This window comes from Uloborus diversus, chromosome 1, assembly GCF_026930045.1.
Source record: "Uloborus diversus isolate 005 chromosome 1, Udiv.v.3.1, whole genome shotgun sequence".
NCBI lineage: Eukaryota > Metazoa > Arthropoda > Arachnida > Araneae > Uloboridae > Uloborus > Uloborus diversus.
The window spans coordinates 238570464-238596673 of record NC_072731.1 but is presented as its reverse complement, the minus strand read 5'-3'; the positions used below and the strand labels follow the sequence as shown (position 1 = coordinate 238596673).

The 26210-nt window shown below is 32.2% G+C and overlaps 1 protein-coding gene across 1 annotated transcript in view; it reads right to left on the bottom strand.

Moving 5' to 3' along the window:
• Nucleotides 1–26210, bottom strand: part of LOC129225957 (structural maintenance of chromosomes protein 2-like) — an 82859-nt gene that overhangs the window by 22362 nt on the left and 34287 nt on the right. The window contains exons 8-15 of the mRNA XM_054860517.1: nt 22803–22989; nt 19124–19299; nt 16559–16677; nt 16331–16469; nt 12778–12924; nt 11566–11770; nt 8529–8664; nt 6389–6513 (exon numbers count right to left, since the gene is read on the bottom strand). Coding sequence (XP_054716492.1) covers nt 6389–6513; nt 8529–8664; nt 11566–11770; nt 12778–12924; nt 16331–16469; nt 16559–16677; nt 19124–19299; nt 22803–22989 — 1234 coding nt within the window. The remainder of the gene's footprint in view (nt 1–6388; nt 6514–8528; nt 8665–11565; nt 11771–12777; nt 12925–16330; nt 16470–16558; nt 16678–19123; nt 19300–22802; nt 22990–26210) is intronic.

The following is a 26210-nucleotide window of genomic DNA, read 5'->3' as shown; positions in this document are numbered from 1 at the left end:
ACGAAACGGTTTTGAAGATACAGCGCTGTAAAAGTACCAAAAATAGGTCAAAACACGTGAATGACCCAATTTTCAAAATGACCTAGAATTTTTTCTAATTAAGATAGAGAGCTGAAACAAGTGCCATTTGACAACCTTTTTAATGACCTTTCCAATGATATGCAACATGATATGATTTGAAAAAAACTTATTTTAATTAAATTTAAATTTTAAATTTCTCAAAATGTTCCACCTCAATTTTCTTCTTTTTTTTGAAACATGTTTATACATTAATGAAATACCTGTAGAAGTTTTCAGATGGGATCACAATGGGTTCATGTTGAAATATTTCATTGAACATAGCATTGTTAGATCTAAAACACTATCATCACATAATACAGCATGTTTTAAGTAGAGGAAGACATTTATCCAAAGCATGAAATTAATTCTATTTTAGTTGAATACTGTCAAATAACTGATTGCAAGAGTGTTTCCTTATTCAATAAGTTACCGCCCTATAGCCAGGGCTAAGGCAGAAATACATGTCAGTGCTATTTCTATATTAGCTACCAGTTTGTTTGGCACTCTTGGCTTCCTTAAGAGGTTTTCCACCTCCAGCTAGGTTAGTCCTATGCCGGGCTGATGAGTGCTAATAAGCACGAAACTGCAGTCCTTGGCTGGAATTGACTGAGCTGGCAGTGTATTTCAGTGTTTTCTTGTTTGGATTTATTCTAGGTGTTTGTGGAAAGGGTTGGGAGGAGTTTTTCAAAAAAATTAGTTATTATTATTTGTAAAAATTATTTTTTTGTTTGCAAAATTTATTATTTATATTTATTTTAAACCTGCTGAGTAGTACTGATAAATGAGGATAAAAGTTTGAAAGAACCACTTAATATTTTCAATCTATTTTAATAAGATTTTTAAGATAAATAACCTGATAAAAATAGAGGAACAAATATCTTATTCTATGAAATGTGATTATTTTTCAATTTCTTTTTTTTATTTGATAAATTTTATGTCTTTGAAAGTGATACTTCAACACTTGAAAGACGGAAGCGGTCATTTTGACCCCAAAAGATTTTCAAATGCTCATATTTGCTGCGTTTAATTTTCTAACTCTTTTTCCTTCATTGACTTTTCCTAACCATTCATCAAGATCAACAGTAAATTTTATTTCTTTAGGCTTATTATTACAGGCACTATAAATGTTCATACCTAGAAAGACTGAGTACTGTCATTTTGACCGCTGAATGAAGTTTTCTTTTTGCATCCGTTTTCGTCTTTTTTCTCTTATCAGATGTGTGTACTAGGGGGCTACTGTTAGCTGACAGAGTGAGTAATGTTTTTACGGGCTTGAGTAGCACCTGCTGGTCAGGTTTAATTCCTTGAACTGTTAGAAAAATGCAAAACACCTGCTTGTCGCATGATTTCATTTTTCTGCACAGGGGGAAATTTAGATAAAGGTAAACCTGAAATGCATGTAACTGGACACTTAAAATTATTTTGGGTCTGAAAAGAAGTAAATATAAACAGGTGTATTCCAAAAACTTGTGCTGGAATCCTTTTGTGCACCAAAACATGTGATTTTCTTGAAACATTGACCCTTTTTTCCTTCGGTGATATTGAAGTGCTAGTCACTTCATATTTACACAAACATTTTATAGCAGTAGCACTTAAATATAGGACTCATTAATAAGCTTATCAGTACATGAATTCCTGAAACTAATGAAGATTTATCTAAAACATATTCTGGTTTGGATGAACAGTCAGACTTATCTAAAGAGGAGTATATTCCTAGCGATGAAAATAACTTACTTTCACCAGATTGTTGCAAACATTTTTCAGAACCTAGTTTTGTAGAAAGACTTCTTCAGAGTCAGAATCAGAAGAAACCTCGCTAATAAAAACTAATGCGCAAGATATAGAAATCAGTAAAAGAAAAAGGTTAAATTGTCCGATGTTGAAAAAAAAAGAGAAACATTCAAATACAGAACTTTCCATTTTCTCCATATCACTTCCACTTGTCAATTTCGCTACATATAATAAAGTCTCTACCTCAAGAAAAATGTTAAAACTGACAAATGGAAATGTGGAAATAAATCCACGAACTTTGTTTTGATTGCAAAAAAACTATATACAGGAAAAATGATAATGATGAGTATTTCTAAATACTGTAAAAGATAGTAATGTACAATATATTGCGATATTCAGGTAATTTTGAAAACAAACACAAGCATATTTAAAAATACTAGTTAATTATTACATGATAAGAAAAGTTCATCTTTTTTGCCCAAATTTACTCTCTCTCAATACCAATTATGTAAAGCATGTATATTTCACTTCATTGAACATAAAATTAAAAAAAAAAAAAACTGGGTGAAATTGATTTGCAGAATTTATTATGATTAAAACGTTTAATTAATTTGACATACTGAAACAAATCTTTTCTATGATTAAAATCTCAAAAAGATGAAATTTCCAATCTTTTAAGTATGGCGGTCAAATTGACTACTGCTAGTCTTTCAAGGTACATGGAAAACACCGTCTTTCTAGTGTCAAAAGGGGAGTGGGGGGGGGGGATAATTGGAAAAAAATTGAGTTAGTAGAAATTTGAATGATAATTTGCTGTATTAAAGAAATATTTTAGTTAACTACTTAACAATCATTAAGACATAGGTATACAAGATTGAAAAAAAAATGATGAAAAATTTAATCAGATTACAAATTTTGTTACCATATCTTGCTAAATATTTTACTAGGCATTACTAAGCAAGAGTGAGCAAAAATGTACACAATATGCATCCGCGAAAGATCTTGATAAAAAAATGAGCCTGTCTAGACACATTTTGTAAAGAATAAAACCTCTTTTGTTCCAAGCTCAGTGTTCAATCTGACTAGCTCTGAATCATATAGGTCTTTCATTGAAACTAACCAAGGAAATACTGTATATACTCGCGTATAAGTCGAGAAATTTTGTCCAAAAAATGAGATCAAAGGAAGGGGAGTCGACTTATACGCGGGTCAAATTTTCCGAAATTTTTTTTCCGATCAACGAGAGCTGGGAAGCTACGAGAAATGCCGATGTGCGGTTACAGGTAGTTGCTGATAAGTTGATCGTGTGAAAAAGTAAACTTGTTCAAAAATAATAACTTAAAAAACCTAAATAATACACATAAATAAAGATAATTTTATTCTTCTTTATTAAGGATCAAATCAGCAATTAACAAATATGGTGAAACATATGAAAATATTTATCGTCAACAGTCACGCCATTCAGACTGAGAGTGCGTTCGACCGGTTAGTGAATCACGTGACAGCTAATGATCACGTGCTCAAATCAACCAATCAACTGCTTAGAATGGTAACCGCTGCGGTAACCGGTTGATCATAGAACGCCGCGGTTAGTAACTGGTTACTTACCGGTTGGCCGGTGAGGTTCGTCGAACGCAACCTCTGATGTCATTGACGATTCTGCAGCCGCCGATGTATACGATGACGCGGCGATGACGGAAGCGGACTTTAATGAACTTTTTTTTTGCGTCCGACTCGGAATCCGAGTTTGAAGGCTTTTAGAAATGTTTTCCTATTTAATTCCTATTTTATTTGTAAATAAATGTGTTCATTATTTTGAAATTTCTTTGAAAATAATTCGCGATGTTTTTGGAAAGTATGGGGGTCGACTTATACGCGGGTTTTAGATTTTTTCTCTGAAAAAGGGGGGGGTCGACTTATACGCGAGATCGACCTATACGCGAGTATATACGGTAGTGAATATGCTGAGTTTCAGTTATATTATAATGAGGGAAAGGAGATTGAAGTTTTAGTTTTAAATTCTAATTAATTGTACGTGACAAAAATTAATATGTTTTGTACTATTGAAAATTGCCTAGATATATGAAATATTTATTAAAATTGGGCATGATGTAAATATTCTGTTAAATTAAAAAACTGGATAATTCAAAATACTTTACTATGCAGTGTTTTCATCTACTTTAAAATGAAGGTAATACGGTAAGAGATAAAAAGAAATTAAGATATGTTTCTGACTAAGTGAGAGAAAGGCTGTAAAATTCAATAAAATACAAAAATTTATCAATTTTCCAAAAAAACAACTCTCTTTCCAAAAAGGGTAATGAAATAAGCCAACAAGCTGAAGATATTAAAGGTTCTTAAGATTTGGACCAAAATTTTAGTTATAAGAACTCTGAAACTGTTAAAATATTAAATGCAACAAAACAAAAATTGGGAGAATCCCCAATTGATAAAAGCAAATCAGAAAGTTCAGATCAAATAATGTTAAAAGGAGATCAGTTTCGCATTGAAATGCAAACCTTTTAAAAGCTTAAAATACCTTCGGAAAGTGAAACTGAAACAAATGGAGAAACACTTTTTAAGATTCTAAAAATTTAATTTTCTAATTTTACTCCTGATGTTAAAAAAATAAGGCCTGAGTCACAAAGTATGAAACATTATGTGATATTTCACAGCTCCTATTAACGTGGGGTATGTAACGTGGTTTCCTATTTACAAAATTGGGGGGGGGGGGGGGGGGGGGGGGGGGGGGGGGGACTGCTACAAGATAAAGGTATCTTATCCCAAAAACTTGGGAAAAATATTCCAATTAAAATTGCAGGAAACTTAAAGACCTTTTATGAATCAGGTGAAATACGCTGAATACTAACAGGAGAGTAAAAGATCGAAAATCCAAACATACATATAATAGGAAAAAGTAAAAACATCCCAAAGGTTGATTCTCTGCAATTGGTACCCGCATGGCTTTGCCCGTAATAGAAAAATAAAAGGTATTTTGGTTCGCAATTTACGAATAATGTATGGTGAATTTCTTGCCAATTGACTTGCCCTTGTTACGGTTCCACATTATGATAACTTGGTAACTTACTCGTCCATCTTATAATTTTGCTCGGGAAAATGTTCTTAAAATTGGAATAGAAAAAGAACAAAATGAATTTTTGAAAAATCGCTTCGAGCTGCACACCTCCATGCTACAAACTAATTCTGTTCCAAATTTCATAAAAATGGGCCGAGTGGTCTAGGCGCTATGCTCGTCACAGAGATCCACCCAGAGAAATCCAGATAGAGAGAGATCCAGACAGAGAGACTTTCAGCTTTCTTATTAGTAAAGATAAACAGCAAAAAATCCAATTTAAAAGTCAATTTTGTTAAATTTGCTGGACATAAGCTTAAATCTTGCATACTAGCAGGTCAGAGTGGGACTCATGCTCATATGTGGTATGTAATGCATCGCCCACAAAAATATGAAGAAAGTGATCGGGAATTTGATTATTTAATACCAGAAGCTTATAAACATGGAGTAAGATCTACCTTCAAACTTTCCCCCAAATTTGTCAAACCTATACAACAAATTAAAATACACCAAATTTCAGGAAAATAAAACAAAATACCTCCCCCCCCCCCTTTACAAACACAGATAAGAACTCCAAACAAGGAAACACTCTTGCAATCAGTTATCTGACAGTATTCAACTCAAATAGAATTAATTTCATGCCTTGGATAAATGTCTTCCTCTATTTAAACCATGCTGTATTATGTGATGATAGTGTTTTAGATCTAACAATGCTATATTCAATGAAATATTTCAACATGAACCCATTGTGATCCCAGCTTGAAACTTCTACCGCCATTTCAGTAATGTATAAACATTTTTCAAAAAAAAAAAATTAAGGTGGTGCATTTTGAGAAATTTAAAATTTAAATTTTAGTTTAAATTAAATTAAAATTTTTTTTTTCAAATTGTATCATGTTGCATATCATTGGAAAAGTTATTAAAAAGGCTGTAAAATAGCACTTGTTTCAGCTCTTTATCTTAATTAGAAAAGATTCTAGGTCATCTTGGAAAATTGGTCATTCACATGCTTTGACCTATTTTTGGTACTTTTACAAAACTGTATCTTCAAAACCATTTCGTATTTTTAAAAGAAAATTTACATTTGTCTATGTCTATATAAACACTACCTCTGTACCATCTCTGTCAAAATCTGAGAGGGTGAGGTGATCAGTGTGTTGATTTGACACGGAATGATCTATAATTCATAACATTGCAAGACAGAACTTTTTTTTTAAGGTTATTAATTACATTGAGTGGTTTATTATTTCTTTTATTTTTAGCATTTTACAAATTTCATCAAAGATGATAACAAGAGCGAGTTACTGAAAAGCAACCAGTAAGTTTAGCAAGAGGCTACTAAATATTTTGAGTTAATCGGTCAATAAATGTTACTTCAATTTCTTCATTTAATCACTTGATTCTAGTATTAATTTAATATTATAATATTCCAACTAAAACATAACTATATGCTTAAGAAGGAAAAAAGTTTGCTAGCTTCAAATCATGAAATATTAATACTTTTGAAACAAAAACATAGCTAACCAAACGACTTTTCCATTGACTTTAATTCTTCTATTTGTTTATTATAGCTACTGTGCTCAATTCTTGATTTCAGTAATTCTACTTCATTTTCTTTTAACTCCAGCTGCTCTACTAAAGTATCGTATCTGTAAAAGAAATATCAGAGCAGGAATGATTAAGAGTTCATGAAAAATACCTGAAAGTTTTTAAAACAAAATGGAGGAAGGGCAGGGGTCCTTTTCTAAACTTTGACCCCTAATACTTAAATACACATAATTTTAAACATACAGTAAACTCCCGATTATCCATGGAATAGAGTGGCACGGTAACCGCAGATAACCCAAATAATAAGTAAAAAAAACGATAATTAGGTTATACATAGCAAAAAAATATTGATAACACTCACACACACATTTAAATTATAACTAAAAACATTTCTATATATCAGCTACTAACATTAAATATAAAAAATATAGGTAAAATATAAAAGTAAACTAAAAAAAAAAAAACTGAAAAGATCTGCAGATAATCCAACCGACAATAATCGGGAGCTTTATTATAAAAATATTAATTGCTTTTGAAAAAAAAAGTCACTTTTTTTTTAAAAAAAATTCAAATAGATTCCTCAGTGAAAATATTGAATACATGTTTAGTTAAATTGTTAATGAGCTCTTAAGTTACTTATCAGCTGGTACAATACCAATTACATACAAAAAATTATTTTAAGGTGGAAGCAAAAGTCACATAACAGATTTTCTATCTATCCCTTGAAAATAATTAATGAAAATTGCATTTGCTACTGAACAACTGAACACATTGAAAATAATTTAAATATATGCAATGCATTAATCTCCCAATCAATTTAAGCTGATTTAAAGATTTCACATATTTAATAATACAGAAGTGAAATATGGTCAAACTTCATTAATTGGAACACAATTAAAGTGAATTACTGCTAAAATGAACTACATTTGCGATCCTGTCCTGTTGTATTTACATATAATGCAAATTACTCTTTTTCAGACAAGATGAACTACGGTTATGACAAATTCATTTCAAAGAAGTTTGACATTACTTACTGATCTTATATATATATATATATATAACTTAAAAATAAGTGGAAAAAAAATTTCGCCAGCAATTCAGCATTTAACACTTTGCCATTAGACACTCTTAAAGAGTTCTTCAACTTAATGGTGCAGTAAAAATAAATAGACATTTTCTTTGTTTGTTTTTAACAATGTATATAGTAAACATCAAAAATACGAAAAATCCGAGTGATTTTTTAAATGAAGAGATTAAAAATAAAAGCAGCATGTATACAAGTTTATAAACAGCACATATAAGAATTAAGTATTTTTTTTACATAATTACATTCCAAAGCTCTATGATTGAGATAATTGAAGTAAAAATAAGATAAAATCAGCAATTCAAATTTCAATTTTTTAACATTTAAACTCATACAAACTCAGAATTAAGTTTCAAAAATTTTAATCCAGGATTTTCATAAACATCCTAACTAAGTGTAGTTAGTAAGCATCAAAAGTGAGAAAAAATCAATTCTTATTTTATGTACAAACAGATCACATTTTTCAAAACAAAGTCATCAAAAGTATAAAAACATCAAATAAAAGTATTTAAATAAAATAGTTATAGAATGCCATTTTTATGGGTCTACGCAATGAATATTGATGGTAATTACGGACATAATGCCGAATATTTGGACTAAGGGAAATTTTTTTTAGAGGTAGTGAGATAAAAGCATAACAATGTTTAATGAAGTTTATGGCACATGGATTAGCTCGTATATGCTCCAAAATTAATGTAGCTATGAGGGAAATTGAGGTTAAGGGTCAAAACATTGAATGTTTTTTCAAAGTTGAACTTGAAAAGTGGGAAAATGATTTTGGTTTTAAAGAAAAAAAATCTTAAAAAAAAAAAAATAATAAAATAAAAATAAAGAAAGAAAGAAAAAATAAATAAATAAATAAAAAGAGCAGACAACTTTGAAAACATCATAGGACAAAGATACATGCGGATGCAAGGCCCAACAGGTTCCCTCTTTAACGTAATGTAACTTTGAAAAGATGAATGAAACAAATTATGGACAGCAAGCACTTTTCTAACATCTGAGTGATTGTAAACAAACAGAAAATAATACCGTTCTCTTATCTTTCTCAGACTTTGAATCTCCATCTGAAGTTGGGTCAATTGATTTTGCATAGTGTTTAACTTTTTCCTTTTGCCAGGAATAGGAGCTAACTCAGTTAACAGCTGACCTCTGTTTCCCATAGAACCTAGGACATAAAATAACAGCTAATGAAAAACTAAAATTGTTTTAAGTGACAAAATGTTTACCAGGAATACTTGTAAGAAAAGATTTCTAAATTTTCTGCACTTTAAAAATACGTATAAAAGTACGTAATGAAATAGACAGGAACGCACATATTAATAATAGAACACCTTGTTCCATTCAAAATTACCATTACGGTACAAAACAGAAATGTTTCCGTTCAATGATGAAAGTTAATCTTTCACTTTCTTTTAATATACTTTAGTGTGATGGCATCGTGCTGATGGATAATTGCACTAGGGCAGTCAGAAATACCTTCTGGAGGGGGATTTTTGACCATAAATGCCTTCTAGGGGATTTTTTTTTTTTGACCATAAATGCCATCTGGAAGAGTTTTTCTGATCAAAAAAACCTTCTGGAGGGTTTTTTTAAAACCAAAAATACCTTCTGAAGGAGGTTTTTTGATCAAAACTCCCCTTTCATATGCGTAAATTACTGTATTATAATTTGCGTTTATGTTGAAACCAATGCCTCTGGGGGGTGTTTCTTTCGTCCCCCTTGCTGTGCCACTGAATGGGTGGCATCTGGGTTGTATGATGTCCTAAACGGTACCCTCAAGGAACTGGGCGAAACCTTGTTGCAATTTGCCTTGCACTGGTACAGGGTGGTTGCGCAGGTGTCAACCTTTTGCCACCTCCCAGTTCCCAGGTCCTATGAAGCTGGATGCACATGAAGGAGAAAACCAGCAACCTTGCTGCTGGAGGAGGAGTGGGTGGAAGTCTGCAATCCACCGACACTGCAGTAGGGGGGCAGGGAGTACTCACCTTTGCACAAAAATGCAACAGGCACAGGCAGAAGGGGAGGAGGTTGGTCGGGAGGTAAAAGACACTGGACCAATCATTCCTGTGAAGGAATTAGAAACCAAATGTCTTCGGTTGGAGGCTTTAACTCCTTAGCCTGCACAAACTGCTGAATCTTAATGAGTGAGGACAAATCAACCACAGCTCTTTGCTCAAGCAGTGATTATGTTTAAAATGGCTGTTGTGAGGTGAGAGAAATCTTTCCTTTAAAGAGGTTATCCACATGATGACATTTAACATTCAGCTGGTCATCCTGAGGACAGACCTAATTCTCTCTGAGGATCACATGCTAAAAATTAAAAAAGGCTTTTTATCAGAAATAGTATTAGGAAGCCGATGGTCTTCTTATTGGTCTTAGCACTTTAAAGCAGTACCTTGCTATAATGGGCTCCTTTTTAACAAGAAGACTGTTACTCATATCATGTGTCATTGTGAAGTGTTTTCTGCCTATAGATATGAACACTAGGGTGGGCCAGTATTGCAGGGTATTAGGTGTGTAGCTTAGGGTGGTTCAAAAATACATGTAAAAAAAAAAAGTTTCTACTAGACAACAGGACACCCCTCAATATTTTTAGACTTGTGGATAGTAATATACTGGAAGAATTTTAGCTTCCTATCTCAACTGAAAGAGGATGCTGAAAGAGAAAAAGGTAACTTACCAGCTTGAAATTTTATGCAGTGGTTTGTTTTAGGAAGTTAAAAAATTATTGCACTAAGGCTTTAAGCTCAGCAGAATTTAAAATATTTTGTAAATTTCCTCTTTTATTTGATGTTTTTTTAAAAATCTCAAAAATTGAAATATTTTGCCAGAGAAGAAGACATTAACTCAGAGTCCCGAAATTTTGCACAGTAATTACTGTTAGGGAGTCACAAATGTTTTCAGTAAGGCTAAGTGCTCTGCAGAAATTCGATTTTTTCGGCCTACCCTAATGAACACCTTGGTCGTCATTTGCATGGACGAGGGACATTCATGACATTCCTATTGGGTGTTTACTGAATTTTGCTTTAGCTATTGGTCTTTTTTAAGGCTTATGTTTGGGGACTGGTACAATAGACATCTGGTCGCAGTGCTTGGTTCTAATTGAGCCCCGCTTTCTTTCATTTCATCATCTACCTTTGCACAGCACAAGGTGTGATTAAAAAATAGAGCGAGAGATAATTTTATTAAAAATTGTAATTAAACTTTGTAACCTGATTTACTGCTATGTTCTAAGTGTTATCTGACCAGTGTCCACTTTATTTGATTAAACAACATACTATTTTCTGTATTTTTATACTATATTTTCTTGGTTATTTTCGAAAATTTGAACTACCCATGGTCCCAATTAGTTTGGATTTCCGACATTCTACTGTAAATATTTTTTATTACCATCTCAAATTCAAAGCTTAACATTGGAGGAAAAATGATTCACTTCTTCAATATCTTTCGTAATACAGTGGCTGCTGCTTATATGAATCACATTTGTTCTAAACAGTTTTGATTTCATAAAGCGGCTGATTCATTAAAGTACCTAATTAATGAAGCTGGATTTTGTTGTTTTTGAGGATTTGAGCGGTTGATTCAATAAACCACTCATTCAATTGAACTGCCTCCACTGTAGCTTGCTTAAATAAAGAAAAACGGTTTTAATTTAAAATGTTTCTATAAAAAAGTTTGGTATTAGTAGTAATTTACTGAAGCATAACATCAAATAGTTGATACTGAATTAATAATTATAAATTAATAATATTGAGAGATTGAATTTAATTCTTCTCACATTACTTGAATTTATAAACTGATTCCAGCAATAGGTTTTAACTGCTAGAAGTAATACATTTGTAATAATTTGCAGCCTAAGTGCATTGAAAGAGAGATTTAGCTGGCGTTAGAGAATAGATGTTGGCAAATGGGTTTGTTTAGCACTGAATGAACATCTTACTTGCTTGAATAAACAGGATATAAGATCTAATTAAAACCAAAATAGTAGAGCAAAACTAATTTTAAATATTTCATGTCTCATTATAATGTTAAAAAATTGTCTAATATTTCATATAAAACATCTCACCTCCAGATAATGTTCCAGATGGATCAAAGACTGATCCATCTAATGTTACAGATCTTTTTCTTATATTTTCTGCAAATGTCACTTTTTTAGCAGGCTCCATGTCGGGACAGATAAAAGTACCGCCAAAAACAAACTCCATTGCAGGTGTGAATTTCTTTTCAAAAATAACTCTAGATATTGCAGTAGCAACATTATTTTTCCCAACCTATAAAAAAAATCAAAGCTAATAAAATAGGCAGTGAAGATTCTTAACGTAAAATATAATCTCATATTTAGCAACAATGTAAAACATTGATATACAATCAATTGATGTCTGACAAACTCAAGTGAACAGATACTGCATGTGCTTCTATCCCTCCCAGAAAAATTACTTGCTTTTCAAATGATTAATAAGGAAAAAGTTTATAATTGGATTGCACATAAAGGTTTTCTACTTTTCATGAACAGCTTTCGGAGAATTTCAATGCGTTCCACGAAAGTATTTTAGACCTTTTATCCTTCAACGTGTAAGAAAAAGAAACATGACATGAGAGGGGGGGGGGGGGGAATATGAAGGGAATAAAATTTTAAAAAATGATGATTCTTTATAGGGATAAAGAGACAAATAAGAATAAATATTCAACTACTTCTTAATCCTTGATTGCCTCATGCATTAAGAATGGGACTATGAAATTGGAAGAGTTTTTCTACATGTTTAATTGATATAAATTTTTGAGAGTGAACTTTTAAAGTCTTTTTAATGAGTAACATTTCATATAGAAACTTAGTATTATGTCTGCATCTCTAAAGAGAAAAAAATATAAAAAAACAGTTGAAAAAGGTTTATCGCTGTTGTAGTAAATGTGAAAATTAAAGCAACTGTAATTACCGGAGGTCAAACTCATTTTCAAAATTACTAACTTTCAAAACATTCTGAAATTCTATAAAGGTTTGATATTCTATCTTGAATTATTCATGGCTACGGAAATGTTTTCTGTCATACACCTTTTAAGTAATTTATATTTAAACAATTTTTCAGTAACTCTGAGTAAATAATACAGCTAAGAAATTTTAAAACAGACATGAATTCCAACTCTTAATTTAGAAAACTGCTTCATAAAGTGCAATCTGACATTAAGCCAAGTCATACATTGATAAATTTTGCACGTTGCAACAGCTTTTTGATACATCAGAAATACTTACAAAAAGAATGAAAAAAAAAAAGATATTTACCAGATTTTCAGCATTTTGAACAATTCTATTTTCTATAGGATAGCCTTGAATTTTATTTAAAGGTATCAGGGTGCTTCTATTTGCTAATTGTCCTTTGGTAAGAATTAGCTTCCCAGTTTCTTCGTCATCCACAATCACATTATAAAGCTGCCAAAAAAGATGGACAGTGAGAGACTGCTTATGATTCCTTACAAAAGTGACAGGGTTCATACTCTATTTAAATGAAAAAATTCCATGACTTTTCCATGACTTCATAAAAATTTTCATGACCTTGATACACGAAGAGTATAGTACTATTTGCCAATTTTCTGCAATGGATATAAGCAAAACTTATGTGAATGCCACTACCTTATCAAAGCATTTACTTGTGACTGAAAAAAAAAACATCAGCACATAGTGCAGAAACTAATAACTATTCTTATTTATCTTTTTAATTTAAGTAAGGTAAAAATATAGTGAATGAAATATATAGATGTTTAAATTAATAAATATTTAATAAACAGAGCACAATAGTAATAAATGTGGCAGAATATTAATAAATGGGACAAAGGTTGAATGAGTCAATATAAAGTTTTCAAAACTAAGTTTACTTCATAAAAATATTGACCTTTGGTGTCAGCAGTGTATCTGTTAATCTATGTAATTTGACAGTAGTTTCGTTCATTGCAATAAAGCATCGTTTTTCAGTGAATTTATTTTTTTTTAAAAAGTATTAGAATTCCCTATTTCTTTGTTCTATTGCCTGACTAAGTGTTTATTTTCTGAAGCCTTCAACAAATTAAGATAAACTCTGACAAGTTTAATAATGATTTTTTTTATGAGTGGTTGAAATCAATTCGAATGCAATTGTATTATACTTTTGACATGAGTGTGGCGAAATCTAGAACGTGCAAGTCCAGTTCCAAAAAATATAAAATATAAGAAGTGCTGAAAATAAATGTGAATTCCAAATAAGAGTGATGTCCCAGCAGTAAAACCACATTACAAAAAAAGGCGGACGCCTGTTACAGAAGCGGATGCCATAGGATTCCAAAACTCAGAATTGTTTTTAGGATGGTTCAGTTTTCCAGTGTAAATAGCTTTTGCATGCATTACTGTTAAATCACTGAAGATTTGTATTGTTCTTTTAGCTTCTGTATTCTTACTGGCCAAGACATTTTTCCATAACTTGAAAAAAATTTCCATGACTTTTGATGAAAATATTAATTTTCCATGACTTTTCCAGGTCTGAAATCTGTTTACTTTTTTTCCATGACTTTCCAGGATTTCTATGACCCGTACGAACCCTGAGTGACAATCAAAATTTTGGAGAGAAAAAAACACAAAACAAGTTCTAGTCAAAAAAATTTTTGATTTACTATACATATGTGCCTTTTCATGCCAGCAGCATTGTAGTTCCTTTGAAACTTTAAATTATAATATATGTTTTGTTATACAGTCAAACCCCGCTATAACGAACTCTTGCAGACTGACTTAGGAAATTGCTATAACCAAGAATTTAAAAAAATAACAACATAGATTTAGTTAAGTCCACACTTACTAAAATACATGTATAATGAATCTCTTTATTACACCATGTGTCTATTTGTGATTAAGATAAATTAAGTAAAATATTAGTATTAACTATTATACTCAATCATTAAACTAGAGAAATGTATCTTTTTATTTATTCATAATAGGGGAAGCAAAATATAATTTTTGGTTAAAAGCATTTATGTATATTTCATTGATTTTTCTGTCAAATATTGTAAACAAATCTTCAACTTGTTTAGCTAGTTTCTGTCGCAAAAAATTTGCTCAAAATATTGACAGCTGCCTTAGAATTACAATTCTGCCAAATAATGGTTACTGTAAATTTAGAAAGGAACAATTCCTTGGAAATTAAGAATAAGCTTTGGCTGCTTTCCAATTTTCACAATAATTTAACTTAATCTTTTTTTTTTTTGCTTGCATAATTTAGCTATGTTCAGTGTATAAGGCGATGATAAAGTTTAAAATGATGAAGGCATTTTTTTTCATAAAACCATTTAATTAAAATTGAACAATCGTGAAATATGAACATGGCGATATTTAAATAACAATTCCAAAATTCTAACTAACGACATCACTGCAAATATTTTTATTGACACCTAAACAACCGAGTGTTGCCACTCAAAACAAAATTTACTAAACAAGTAGTAATTGCCCTTAGAGCTCAATTGAAGTAAACAATACAACAACATTATCAGAGGAACAATAGGTGAAGAATGCTTTGGACCGGAGTAGTTACAGTTACCCCTTTCCTGATGGGTGTTTGCCCATGGAAATTTTCTTGCGAACATAGCTGGAACAAGTGCATTGAAAAGCTTTAAATTTTCAATTTTTCAGATAGCTATAGTAGATTTTATAGCGTTTAGTAATCGTTACAAGCAATTGAAAATACATTAACGACATAGGGCCTCAATTGGGACCATTTAAAAGGTTCGCTACAGATTGTTACATCCCGGGTTCGCTATAGCGAGGGTTGACTGTATATCAATGGTGAAAGTACACAGCACTCAATGTCAATCTTTGAGATTTTTTTTTTTCTTTTTGCCAAACATGATGTTTCACCTTTGCATCAACTTTCCAACCTCCTATATCATTTCTTCCAGCACAAAATTGATAGCCAGCGAGATGAGGTACCATGGCACTAATAACTAAAACTTAAATTTTTAAAAAGTTTTAATGTTTCTATACAAATTTGACATTTTTGACATTGGAGGTTGGGTACCTTCGCCATCAATATGCAAAAAATATAATACACATTATACATTAAAAATGCCATAAAGTAGCAAAAAAAAAAAAAAGAATGATATAGTAGTAGAATAGTTCCAATTCTTTACAATAGTGGCTTTAACATTTCGGGAATAATCATAAATTTTTTTAGCTAACAGGCTTTAATTCAACATACACATTTGTCTTATCATTCTAGTAATAACTACACAGTTCCTTTCAGGACTCAATTAAGATATAAGTTGGTCACTTATATTTTAATTGAGAGCACTGTAGGGGTACTGTAGTGTTCAAGTACTCACTCAAAATATTTGTTGAGGGACACAGCGGCATTCAGCAAGCAGAAGAAAATTGATATAAATATAGTAGAAACTCTTTATCATCTTCTTCTTGAAAACAGACTAGAACTTAAATAATTTTCGCCACTTGCTGGCCTCTTAAAACATCTAACACAAATTTTTATAATTTGAAAAACATGCATCATATTTTGCAGAAATAGGCTTTAGGACAAATGTACTAAAGATTTCATAATCAAATGCCAAAAAAATTTGAAAATATAAATGTAGAAATTTCAACACTACAACACTTGTTTTATTGTTAAATTTATGATAAGATCAGAAGAAACACACAGTAAAACCGATTAAAAGGTCTAAATTGGAAAACCTTTTTACGGAAAATTAACCTATTTAAAAGCTATGCCAACTTACTATAATACATTAAGGGTTGAAAAGGTTTCATTAATTCTGAAAATATTTCCAAGAAACAATGAATATTAAAATACATTGTTCTAATTAATTACCTTTCGCCCAGCAGCAACGTCCAAGGCAACTGAATCTTTAGGGTCTTTCAGCTCCAACTGCAAACAAACAGGACCTGAAACCTTTGCTCTATTAAAGTTTTTGACTGGATCAGTAAAATCAAAATTTAGCTGAGGGAATCTGAAAAAGACAATGCATGAAAAAATCAAGAGAGAAAATACGCTACTCAATTTTAGTAAATAATAAACTAAAAAGCAACTTCCACTTACCTTGTAAAGATATAGTCAAGTTCATCTTTGAATCTACTAATTTCATAAGACATTTTTTTCTCTTGTTGAACAAGGGATTCATACGAAGTTGCTTTCGCCTCTAGTGCTGACACTTCATCCTGTTACAATTATTATGAAAGGGGGGAAAATTACAATTGACATTATTTAAAATTAAAAAAAAAAAAAAGATTTTTGAGCAGTCTACATTAAGTCAACAAAACACAAAAACATATTGCTCAAAAATAAACCTCAAGTAGCAAAGTGGGGATTTTTAAAAATTAGGACACAATTTTGACAACATTTTAGCGCATTCTTGGGACAATAAATATTGAATATCAACAAAAACATACACCACTATTCTGAACATATGCTTCGTTTCTGCAAACATCCAACTCCAGACGACACCCCCTCCTCATCGATTTATATATATATATATACGAGGCGTATTTTTAAAGTAAGTTCCGTTTTGATATAAAAAAAGAACGAGTACAGATAGAGGAAAGAAATTTATTGCACAAAAATCTACCATCCTTGCGCTATTTTTTGACATTTCTCCCGTGATTTTCCAAACATTTGTCATAGCGTGGTACAGGTTTTTGTATACCTATTCATAGAAAATTGCCGCCTGTGTAGTCAGCCATGGGATAACATGTTCTCTGAGCTCATTATTGCTGTTGTGCCACAGACCACCTTGGAAAGACTTTAGATGCCGAAACAAATGAAAGATGCTGCGGGCGAGGTGAGGGCACACCAGAAGATGTTCAAAAACGCCCCAGCCAAAGCCCTGTAAGAGTCCTCATGGTTGACTAAACGGGCGGAAACTTTGTACGAATAGGTATACAAAAACCTGTACCACGCTATGACAAATGCTTGGAAAATCACGGGAGCAATGTCGAAAAATAGCGTAAGGGTGGTAGATTTTTGTGCACTAAATTACTTAGCTCTATCTGTACTCGTTCCTTTTTTATATAAAAACGGAACTTACTTTAAAAACACGCCTCATATATATATATATATATATATATATATATATATATATATGTAAAAAAGAAATGTTATAAAAAATTGCATTAATGAAAAAGTTGGAAGTTAACATGCAAATTGTAAAATGGATACCATGAACAATGTATAATCAGGGAATACATATAAACTGAGGAAAAAATAATAAATAAGTAAAATAAATCTTTTGTTCAATTCAGGATATTTGCTAAAAATGTAGCGGGGGAGGGGGGACACACATTTCCATATTACACATCGTTTTGCCCAAAAATATATGAATATTTGAAGTATAACAGCTAGAGTTTAAAGCTAGCAATTGTAAGTCTTTTTCAAATTTCATAGATAGAAGGTTTCAAGAAGGAAGATTAATTTTACTATGAAATAAACTATTTTTTCTTTAAATTTATCATACAAATTCTTAATTTCTTTTAAAAGAGTTGATAATATTTGCTTTTAAACTTCCTTTTTCCATTTTAAGTATGCATACAGTGTAATAACAGGTTTCATGCCATATTTTTCTCCATACCGTATCATTTAATGTAATGCCTCACGACTGATTTAGCATTTTCATTAAAAGACTAAGCCCTGGATAAAGTAGCTATTACTAATTATAGCAAAGTGGCTTAAGAGTCAGATACTTGATACAAACTGAAAATTTGAATTTTCAATCCACAGTTCGCTATTTTATTACTCAAATTGCAGCAACAAATCCACTGACGTTACAATTTACCACTTGCAGTTAGTTCGTCACAGACAAAGGATTTTTACCACATTAAAGTGCTGCATGCTCTTTAATAGAAATTTCGTGATGTAGGAAGTAAGTAAATAAGACTAGTTAAAAAAGCAATTGATTTCTGTGAAACTTTCTATTTTTCTGAAAAAATGCTGAAAATTTTAGGATTTTTAGAATAAAGCTCAAAATATTAGTAAGTTTAAAATAGTCAAAAAAAATGGGAATTTTAGGAAAATTAAGACAACTTCTACCCCTAAAACCTAGTTGGATGATGAGATAATTTTTTTCAGAAAACATTGGCTTGGTACGGAATGATACGAAAACAAACCAAAATATTGCATAACAAATTCTGTAAATTAAGCGATTATTTACAATGCAAAAATTGCGCTTGAATTGCATTTCCTTAAGTTCTGGTTCGACAGAATTTCTAAGAATGATGCAACTTTTTGAACATTACCTACCAACAATGCAATGGGAAGGTAAAAGGGCAGTATCTGCAAATTTTTCCTTTTTCATTTTTTGTACTTTAGCTTTGTTGAACAAGCTTCCTTATTTAGTTTTCAACAGGGGAAAACGTCAAATTCCAACATTTCACTATCAATAGAATGGAATCCAAAACAAGTATCTTCAAATATCTCAAAAACTCATTTCTGTAAACACTGCCCTCAACCTTCATGCGGCAAAATACAAATCTTGATAAGGTATCAGATGTTTTGACATACTATGGGTTTCATCAAAAATTCACTTCCACTCAGTAATGGAAAAAAACACAATATTAAGAAAAAGAAATAAGTTCAATAAAGTTTTTAAAACAGACGGAAAAAAAAACTAACTTTTAATCTTTTGACTTCTTTGGACAGCGCTTGATAAGTTGCTTGATCATTTGTGTAAGACTTGTCAACCTTCTTCAGTTCAGCTTTCTTCTTTTCTATCTCAACCTTAAGATGCTTCAAAGACATTTGTAGCGATTTTGCTTCAGTTTCAGAATCTTTTCTTTCTTTCCCAGCCGCTAAAAAAGAAAATTTCATTTAATTTTGAAAAAAAAATATGTAACGAAGTTTTATTGAAAAGCCAAAGATTTTCACACCTCCGCACAAACAATCGAAATAATTAGAAAAAATGCTTTACAGAGCTCATAGTAGCTTAGGATAAAAACAAGCTGACGTGTGCATCACATGATTTCCTTTTACTCCAATTTAATGTCATTTTCTCATTATTGGCAGTTTTAATGTGATTCAATAGTTTACTCTCTAAAAATCACCAACAGCGGCCAAATTGAAACCGGATTTTAGAAAAAAAAATTGTAAAATATTTTTAAAAAATCACCAAATTTGTCACTAAGTTGGGGACAAAACTTGCCGACCAAAAGACTGGCAATTTATAGCTCAGTGTCTGCCAAATTATAACACCATTTGAGTTTACATCAAAATTAACAATGATTTCCCCCAAAAAAGGGGCAAAAGACCCCCTTTGGAGCATCTGAATGCAACCAAAAAGGAAGGTGCACAACTAGACCTCACTAGGAGTCTAAAAAACCAAATTTCAACTTTCTAGGACATTCTGTTCTTGAGTTATGCGACATACATGCGCACATACGTACATAGATGTCAAACTCTTTGTTTTTTCCTCGGGAATCATCAAAACGGTTATTTTGTGTGTCTATACGTTCTTAGTCACTTAGTCATGTGTGGTCGAGTCGAAAGAAGAATTTAACAATCATTTGGGGGTGAGCAAAATGGAAATTAAGGTCGATATTTGAGAATTTTTTCTCGAATACAATACTTCCTTTTTTGTAAAAGGAAGTAAAAATCTAAGGACAGGGATAGATGGAGCTGGTGGTTAGCCAGGCATTTGCCTAGTGAGCCGCGTCTGTTTGGGCTGCATTGAATTTTACATTCAAACAGTATAAAAATTAATCCTTATTTTTTTTTTCCTTCCTTCTTTTTTAAAATTCTTTAAATACAATGGAAATATCATAAAAATCAGGTAATTTTTTCAACGACTTAAGAAAATCACTGCAAAAAAATAATGGCTATAGATTTTTTCTATCTTTTTTTAAATTATGAACCATGCTGTGAGTAATAAGATATTTTTGTTTGGCCGTAAATTCATTGGTCGATAACACAATCTTGTAGTTGGACAAAGGGCCTAAGTACTAAATAGATCGACTAGGCCATGGCCTAGGGCCCCCACTACTTAGGGGTCCCCAAATGGCAAAAATTGTGTTAGTCAATGTCTAAAATTGTTTCATCCAATGGCTAAAATTGTAAAGTTTGAATACATAGGTCCCAAAAATATTATTCGGTCTTGGGCCCCCTGATATCTTAACCAGGCCCTGGCTGGATCCTGTAGTCCTGACTTTATAGCATAGCTGTCTCTAGTCCTTCGGGGACAATGGAAACAACAAGGCATGGGGGGGGGGCAAATCCCCCCACCCACCTAGTCTTTCAGAAATGAGTCTGCCAGTTTCAATTTAGTGATGAAAACAAAGGAAAACTTTCTAAGTATTAAAAAATTGAAATAAATAAATGGAGTAAGTGACAAAAAGCATTTTTTCTGTAAAAGTTTTTGAAAAATGCAGTCTTTGAATATTACTTAGGAACAAATTTAGCATGATTTCCCTAACCCCTAGCTGAAGGGTGCCAAAATGTATCAAACAATTTTTTAATGGAGAAAAAGAATATTCAGAACATAGTACAATACAAACCCATGATAAACTTCTCTCTCTCTCTGTTTCACTTATCACTATCACTTATCACTATTCACGTATCGTACTTATTTTCATTTTTTTGGTACAATATAACCTAATTAATCCAAACTGATTGGGACCAGGGGAGGTCCAGAGTATCAAATCAGAGCAGAATATATTATCCTTTCTACGTGTCCTGTACATAACACCAGCTAGAATGAGGCTAAAATTGACCATAAGTGTTACGGAAAAGAGAGAAATGCTTTGAAATGTAATTTAATATTACTTATTTAAAAAACTAAACATAGAATATATACAGCAATACAGTAGGAAAAAAATATGTTAATTAACATACAATAGAGAACAGTACTGTACTATTGTGCATATTATAAGCTAATTAATCAAACTTTTAAAAGTCACTCATTTTCTTCTGAGTCAAAGATGAAGCGCGTTTCTCAGCTGCTAAATCTCGAATGTCATGCATTTCATCTCTGTGCTGTTTGGATTAGTCAGGGGTAGAAGTGACCGACTTGTCACATATAGGACATTTTCCGCAAAAAATATAGGAAAAATATAGGACACATTATATGAATAATTTTGCTATGAAAAAAGAAATAATACATATCATATATTATTTATTTATCCTTATCAATGATTTTGTTTTACAAAAAACCTCAAATAAAATTATTCCTTACATCTGAAATGACTTGCCTGTAGTTGAAAGAATAATTTTTGAAAAAAAAAAAAAAAAAAAAAACAGTGTACTTTATTGGAAATTAAATAAAATTTGAACAAAGAAAATTTTTGTTTTTTCTTCCTCACTCATGACCCAAGTACTAATTCCACTGTTCTTTGATTTTATATCTAAACTGAACCCTTTAACACTTGTATTAAGAACAAACAGAGCTTGAGAAGGATCCTCTTGACGTTTTTCAGAGTCTTCTTTATGCTTGAATGTTTTAGCATGCTGCCTCAACTGCGAAAATCCACTATTGCCTATGTGCACTGAACAGTTGCAAAAATGGCAAAAAGGGATAAAATCATCTTTTCCTTTAGTGCACCATGCAACAAAATTTGTAGAATTAATGTCCTCCTGGTTCAACAACAACAAAAAAAGGGAATATAGGACGATTTTGATGCTTTTCTTGAAAATATAGGAAATATAGGATATATAGGACTACTTCGACCCCTGATTAGTTGACAAAAAGTGTTGGAAATAAAATTAAAGTATGCAAATAATTCATTTAGGTTTGGTAAATTGGCAATAAAATATGCTTTAAAATGCAAGGTTTCTCTTCTTCTCCAAAGAAATTTCTGGCCATGCTATGGGTCAGTGGATTGTGTCCCATGAATTTAAATTTCGAAATTAAGTGCCGATGAAATCGACTTCCTATTTATGTACCAGTAACCCTGCATAAGTTTGAAACCACAAAAGTAGTAACTGCGTCAATGTAGTTACACTGAGAGGATTACGTTACCTGTTGACATACAAAAAAATATTTGTGTAAAAATCTTGTTCGTGTATGAAGACATGATCTTCACACCATGCAGGTAGTAGTAAGACAGTAAAATACAGTACAGCATCTATAATAATGTTGAATGAAAAATGGAACATCAATTGTGTCACACTATGTGACTATGGAATGAAAGAAAAAAATCAGATTATACGATTTTTTTCTATGAGCACCAAAAATTGAATTTACTTTTGAAAACTGAATTGTTATATATTTTACATGCGACAGAGCTTTGAGTAAGAGGAACTTGCCACCCAGATAATAACGTAAGTTTAGAATGTGATGCGACATCAGGAATGTTATTCTTACCAATCAGCTGAGCAGCAAGACTAGTTTCTTTTCCTTTCATGTCATTTGATCCTGCTAACACGGCATGCAAATGACTTTCAGCTGCTGCTTTTTCTTCTTCATCAGCTTCCATTGCAACTTTCAACTCCTGCAATTTCTTTTCAGATTTTTCAAGTTGACCTTCTTTTTGCACTAAAAGATTTTTTTCCTAAAACAATCAAAGCAAATTAGTACTGTCAAAAATCAATAAGCTATCTATCTTTTATATTGTAATAACAAAATGTTCAAACAGAAAACAGAAGAATGGAAATGTGCTCTAGTGAAAACTTTTCAAACAAAAACAAGTTTTGCTCTTGTCATGATGCGTCCCGTTAATTTTAGAAGACTTAATTAGAATTCATCAAAAGATAAATAATTTACATTATAGGCTGTGGAAGCATTGCCGCCGCAATAACTTGAGGCCAACGACTGCTTTGAATGCCCAACGATAAAAATAAATGATATGACTTACCCCATGTTGAGTGTCGTTGTAGGCATAGAAAAGAAACAATTTGATATTCTAATATTTATTGAAGAAGGTTGTTACTATTCACAGGAATGACAACATCGCTCTGCAAACTTGGTGATCACCCCGGGAACAAAAAAAGAGATTTACATAAGGAAACGATATTAGAAAAATTGAAAAGTTCTTGAACATATTAAAATTGGAGCTGGATCGCAAAATTAGTTCAGGATGTAACTTGGAGGCAAATACGCAATGGACTGTTCAGAAGCGGGAAAATAAAAAGAGGAATCATGGCAGGAGAAATCTGAATGTGCTAGCGTGGGTAACGATTTTATTAAAATGGTTCTCAATGATCAGGGCGTTGCTTCGCTACGACTACTCAGGTAGTTTTGCATTAGAAAGCTCGCAGTCATTGGGCATCACACAAACTCTCTGCCGCATGATGAGTGCTATCAGTTTATTGATATTGTGGGCGATCATTAACTTATACAACCGGGCGGGGCAAATTAAGGAGGCACGACCGGGAAGTCATCATCAATGGACGGTATTGAGATACAACAATGTTGAAACATTTTACACTTCTTCTCTTCTTGGTTAATGTGACAAAAAATACTAAATAAGGTAGAATGAAATAGCTGCTTTAAATTTAAGTCTGATAGGGCGCTGAACCCTCAGCTTCGCTGATCGCCATTTTGGATCGCGGAGATTTGCAGAAGTCCCGTTAAACTTTGCACGCCACCGAAGTGCGTCTTCTCCTTAGGAGATCAACAGGCAGAGTGAAGTGGAGTGGAAAAAAGAGTCTGCGAATGAGCGATCGGATCGGGGACGTCGCAATGCACGAGAACCAATCAGAATGTTTGGCGTCTAAACAACGAAAGAAGGACACTATGGAAAAAATGCAACGAATTCTAATGGCGATGCAAGTACTTGAAAAGGTAACTGATTTTCGACCATAAATGAAAAACATGGATGCACCGCTAGAATTGCGGAAAAATGATGAAAATACATAACTGATACATAAAAATGCGCAGAATTTAAAGGGAAACCCGGAGGAAAAAGGGGATGCACCAGAAAAAGATGGGAACATGATTGCTATCCAGAAAAATGTGATATGGAATATCACAATTCTAATCAGATTAAGCTTAAGTTGCTTAGAGAGACTGACACATTCCCTCTCACTACCTTTTACTTTTTAATCTTCATTTCATTTTATTTATTTTTTGTTAAAACTAATTTTAGCAATACTTTAACAAAACATTAACTTCTGCTTCCTTTTTAACGCTGAATAAAAATGTATGTTGGACGATTTTCCAAAAAAGTTATTTTGCATCCCAAACTTTTTAAAACAGGTGCAGTTTGAGGGTAAAATTTGTACATTTAAAAACAGGTGAATTACGCAATTTTTTCCTGAGTTCTTTTTTTTTTTTAATATTGATTTGTGAATCGATTAATTTATGCCTCATTAAAATTATCTAAAAACACAAAACAAAAAAAGTTTAGTGTTGAAATTTAAAAAAAAAGCATTCAAAAAAAAATTAATTTGAATTTTGACATCTTGAATTCAAATTATGTTTTTCGCAATCACGAGTGTGTGTATGTAGGCGTATGTGTGTGTTTACGGGTTATGTGTATGTGTGTGTAGGCATATGTGTGTCTGTGCAGGCATGAATTTGTGGGTAGTTGTGTGTATGTGTTTTTGTGTGTGTATGTGTGGGTGTCTGTATGTATGCGCTTGTGTATGTGTGTGTGTTTAGGTGTATGTGTGTGTATGTGTGCGTGTGTAGTTGTGTATGTATGCGCATTAGGGTGGAACGAAAACAAACTTAAATTTTTCTTTCTATTTTTTTGGTTTGCCGTAGGGGGAAAAAGTTGTCATTTAAGTTTAAAAAGAAGCAGAAGAAATTTCATTGCTTTACTACAACATCTTTAGGTGCCGCAACGAGCTTAAAGTTTGATAATAACCGAAATTTCCATTTAACAATGAAATTTCTTTTTATGCTTTCCTACTGTATATAACGGCACAAAATATGACATTAAATACATTTTTTAAGCATTATATTAGGAAAAAAATACTAATTACAAAATACAGTTTTTAAAAAAAATCAATCTTTACTAATAATAAAGCTGAAAGTCTGTCTGGAGATCTAGATATCTGTCTGGATCTCTGTGACGCGCCTACACCGGCACAAAGTTAGTTTGTAGCTCTTGGCACCTCAAAGCGATTTTTTGAAAATTCGATTGTTCTTTTTCTATTCCAATTTTAATCACATTTACCCGAGCAAAATTATAAGATGGGCGAGTAAATTACCAAGTTGTCGTAACGTGAAACCGTAACATGGGCAAGCCAATTGGCGAGAAATTCTTCTTACATTATTTGTAAATATACAAGCAAACCAAATGACCTTTTAATTTTTCTACAACGGGCAAAGCCGTGCGGGTATCACTAGTATACTATACGAGACATTAACAATTCCATTTTTATCATTCAAAGTATTCTTAATGATTGTAAGTAAATGGTTGAACCTGCATGATGTTTGTGTCTACTTCTTTGACACATTAAAGTGTTTTTTGTATCAAATAACTATTTCTTCCAAATAACTCTTCAGTCAATTTTTCGTCTCCTGCGACTGAACCATACTTTTTAAGAACCGCTTGGGGTTACAAGCTTCACTTTGAGGGATTCATTAGACAAATGTTTTACCAAGAGGGGGTTCGGTTATTTCATTTTCACCCCATGAGATCAAATCGATTTGCAGCCAAATAATTTGCCAGCAAAAATTATTTGTTGAACTTTCTTAACCCCGCCTCTACTTTGTGTTCTTAAAATCATGAGAGAGATATCGTGAATGTAAGATACGTTCAAATAAATGTTTAGAGCCGTAAGTAAGAGAAGGTTTTTTCTTGATGTTAAACCACACAGGAGC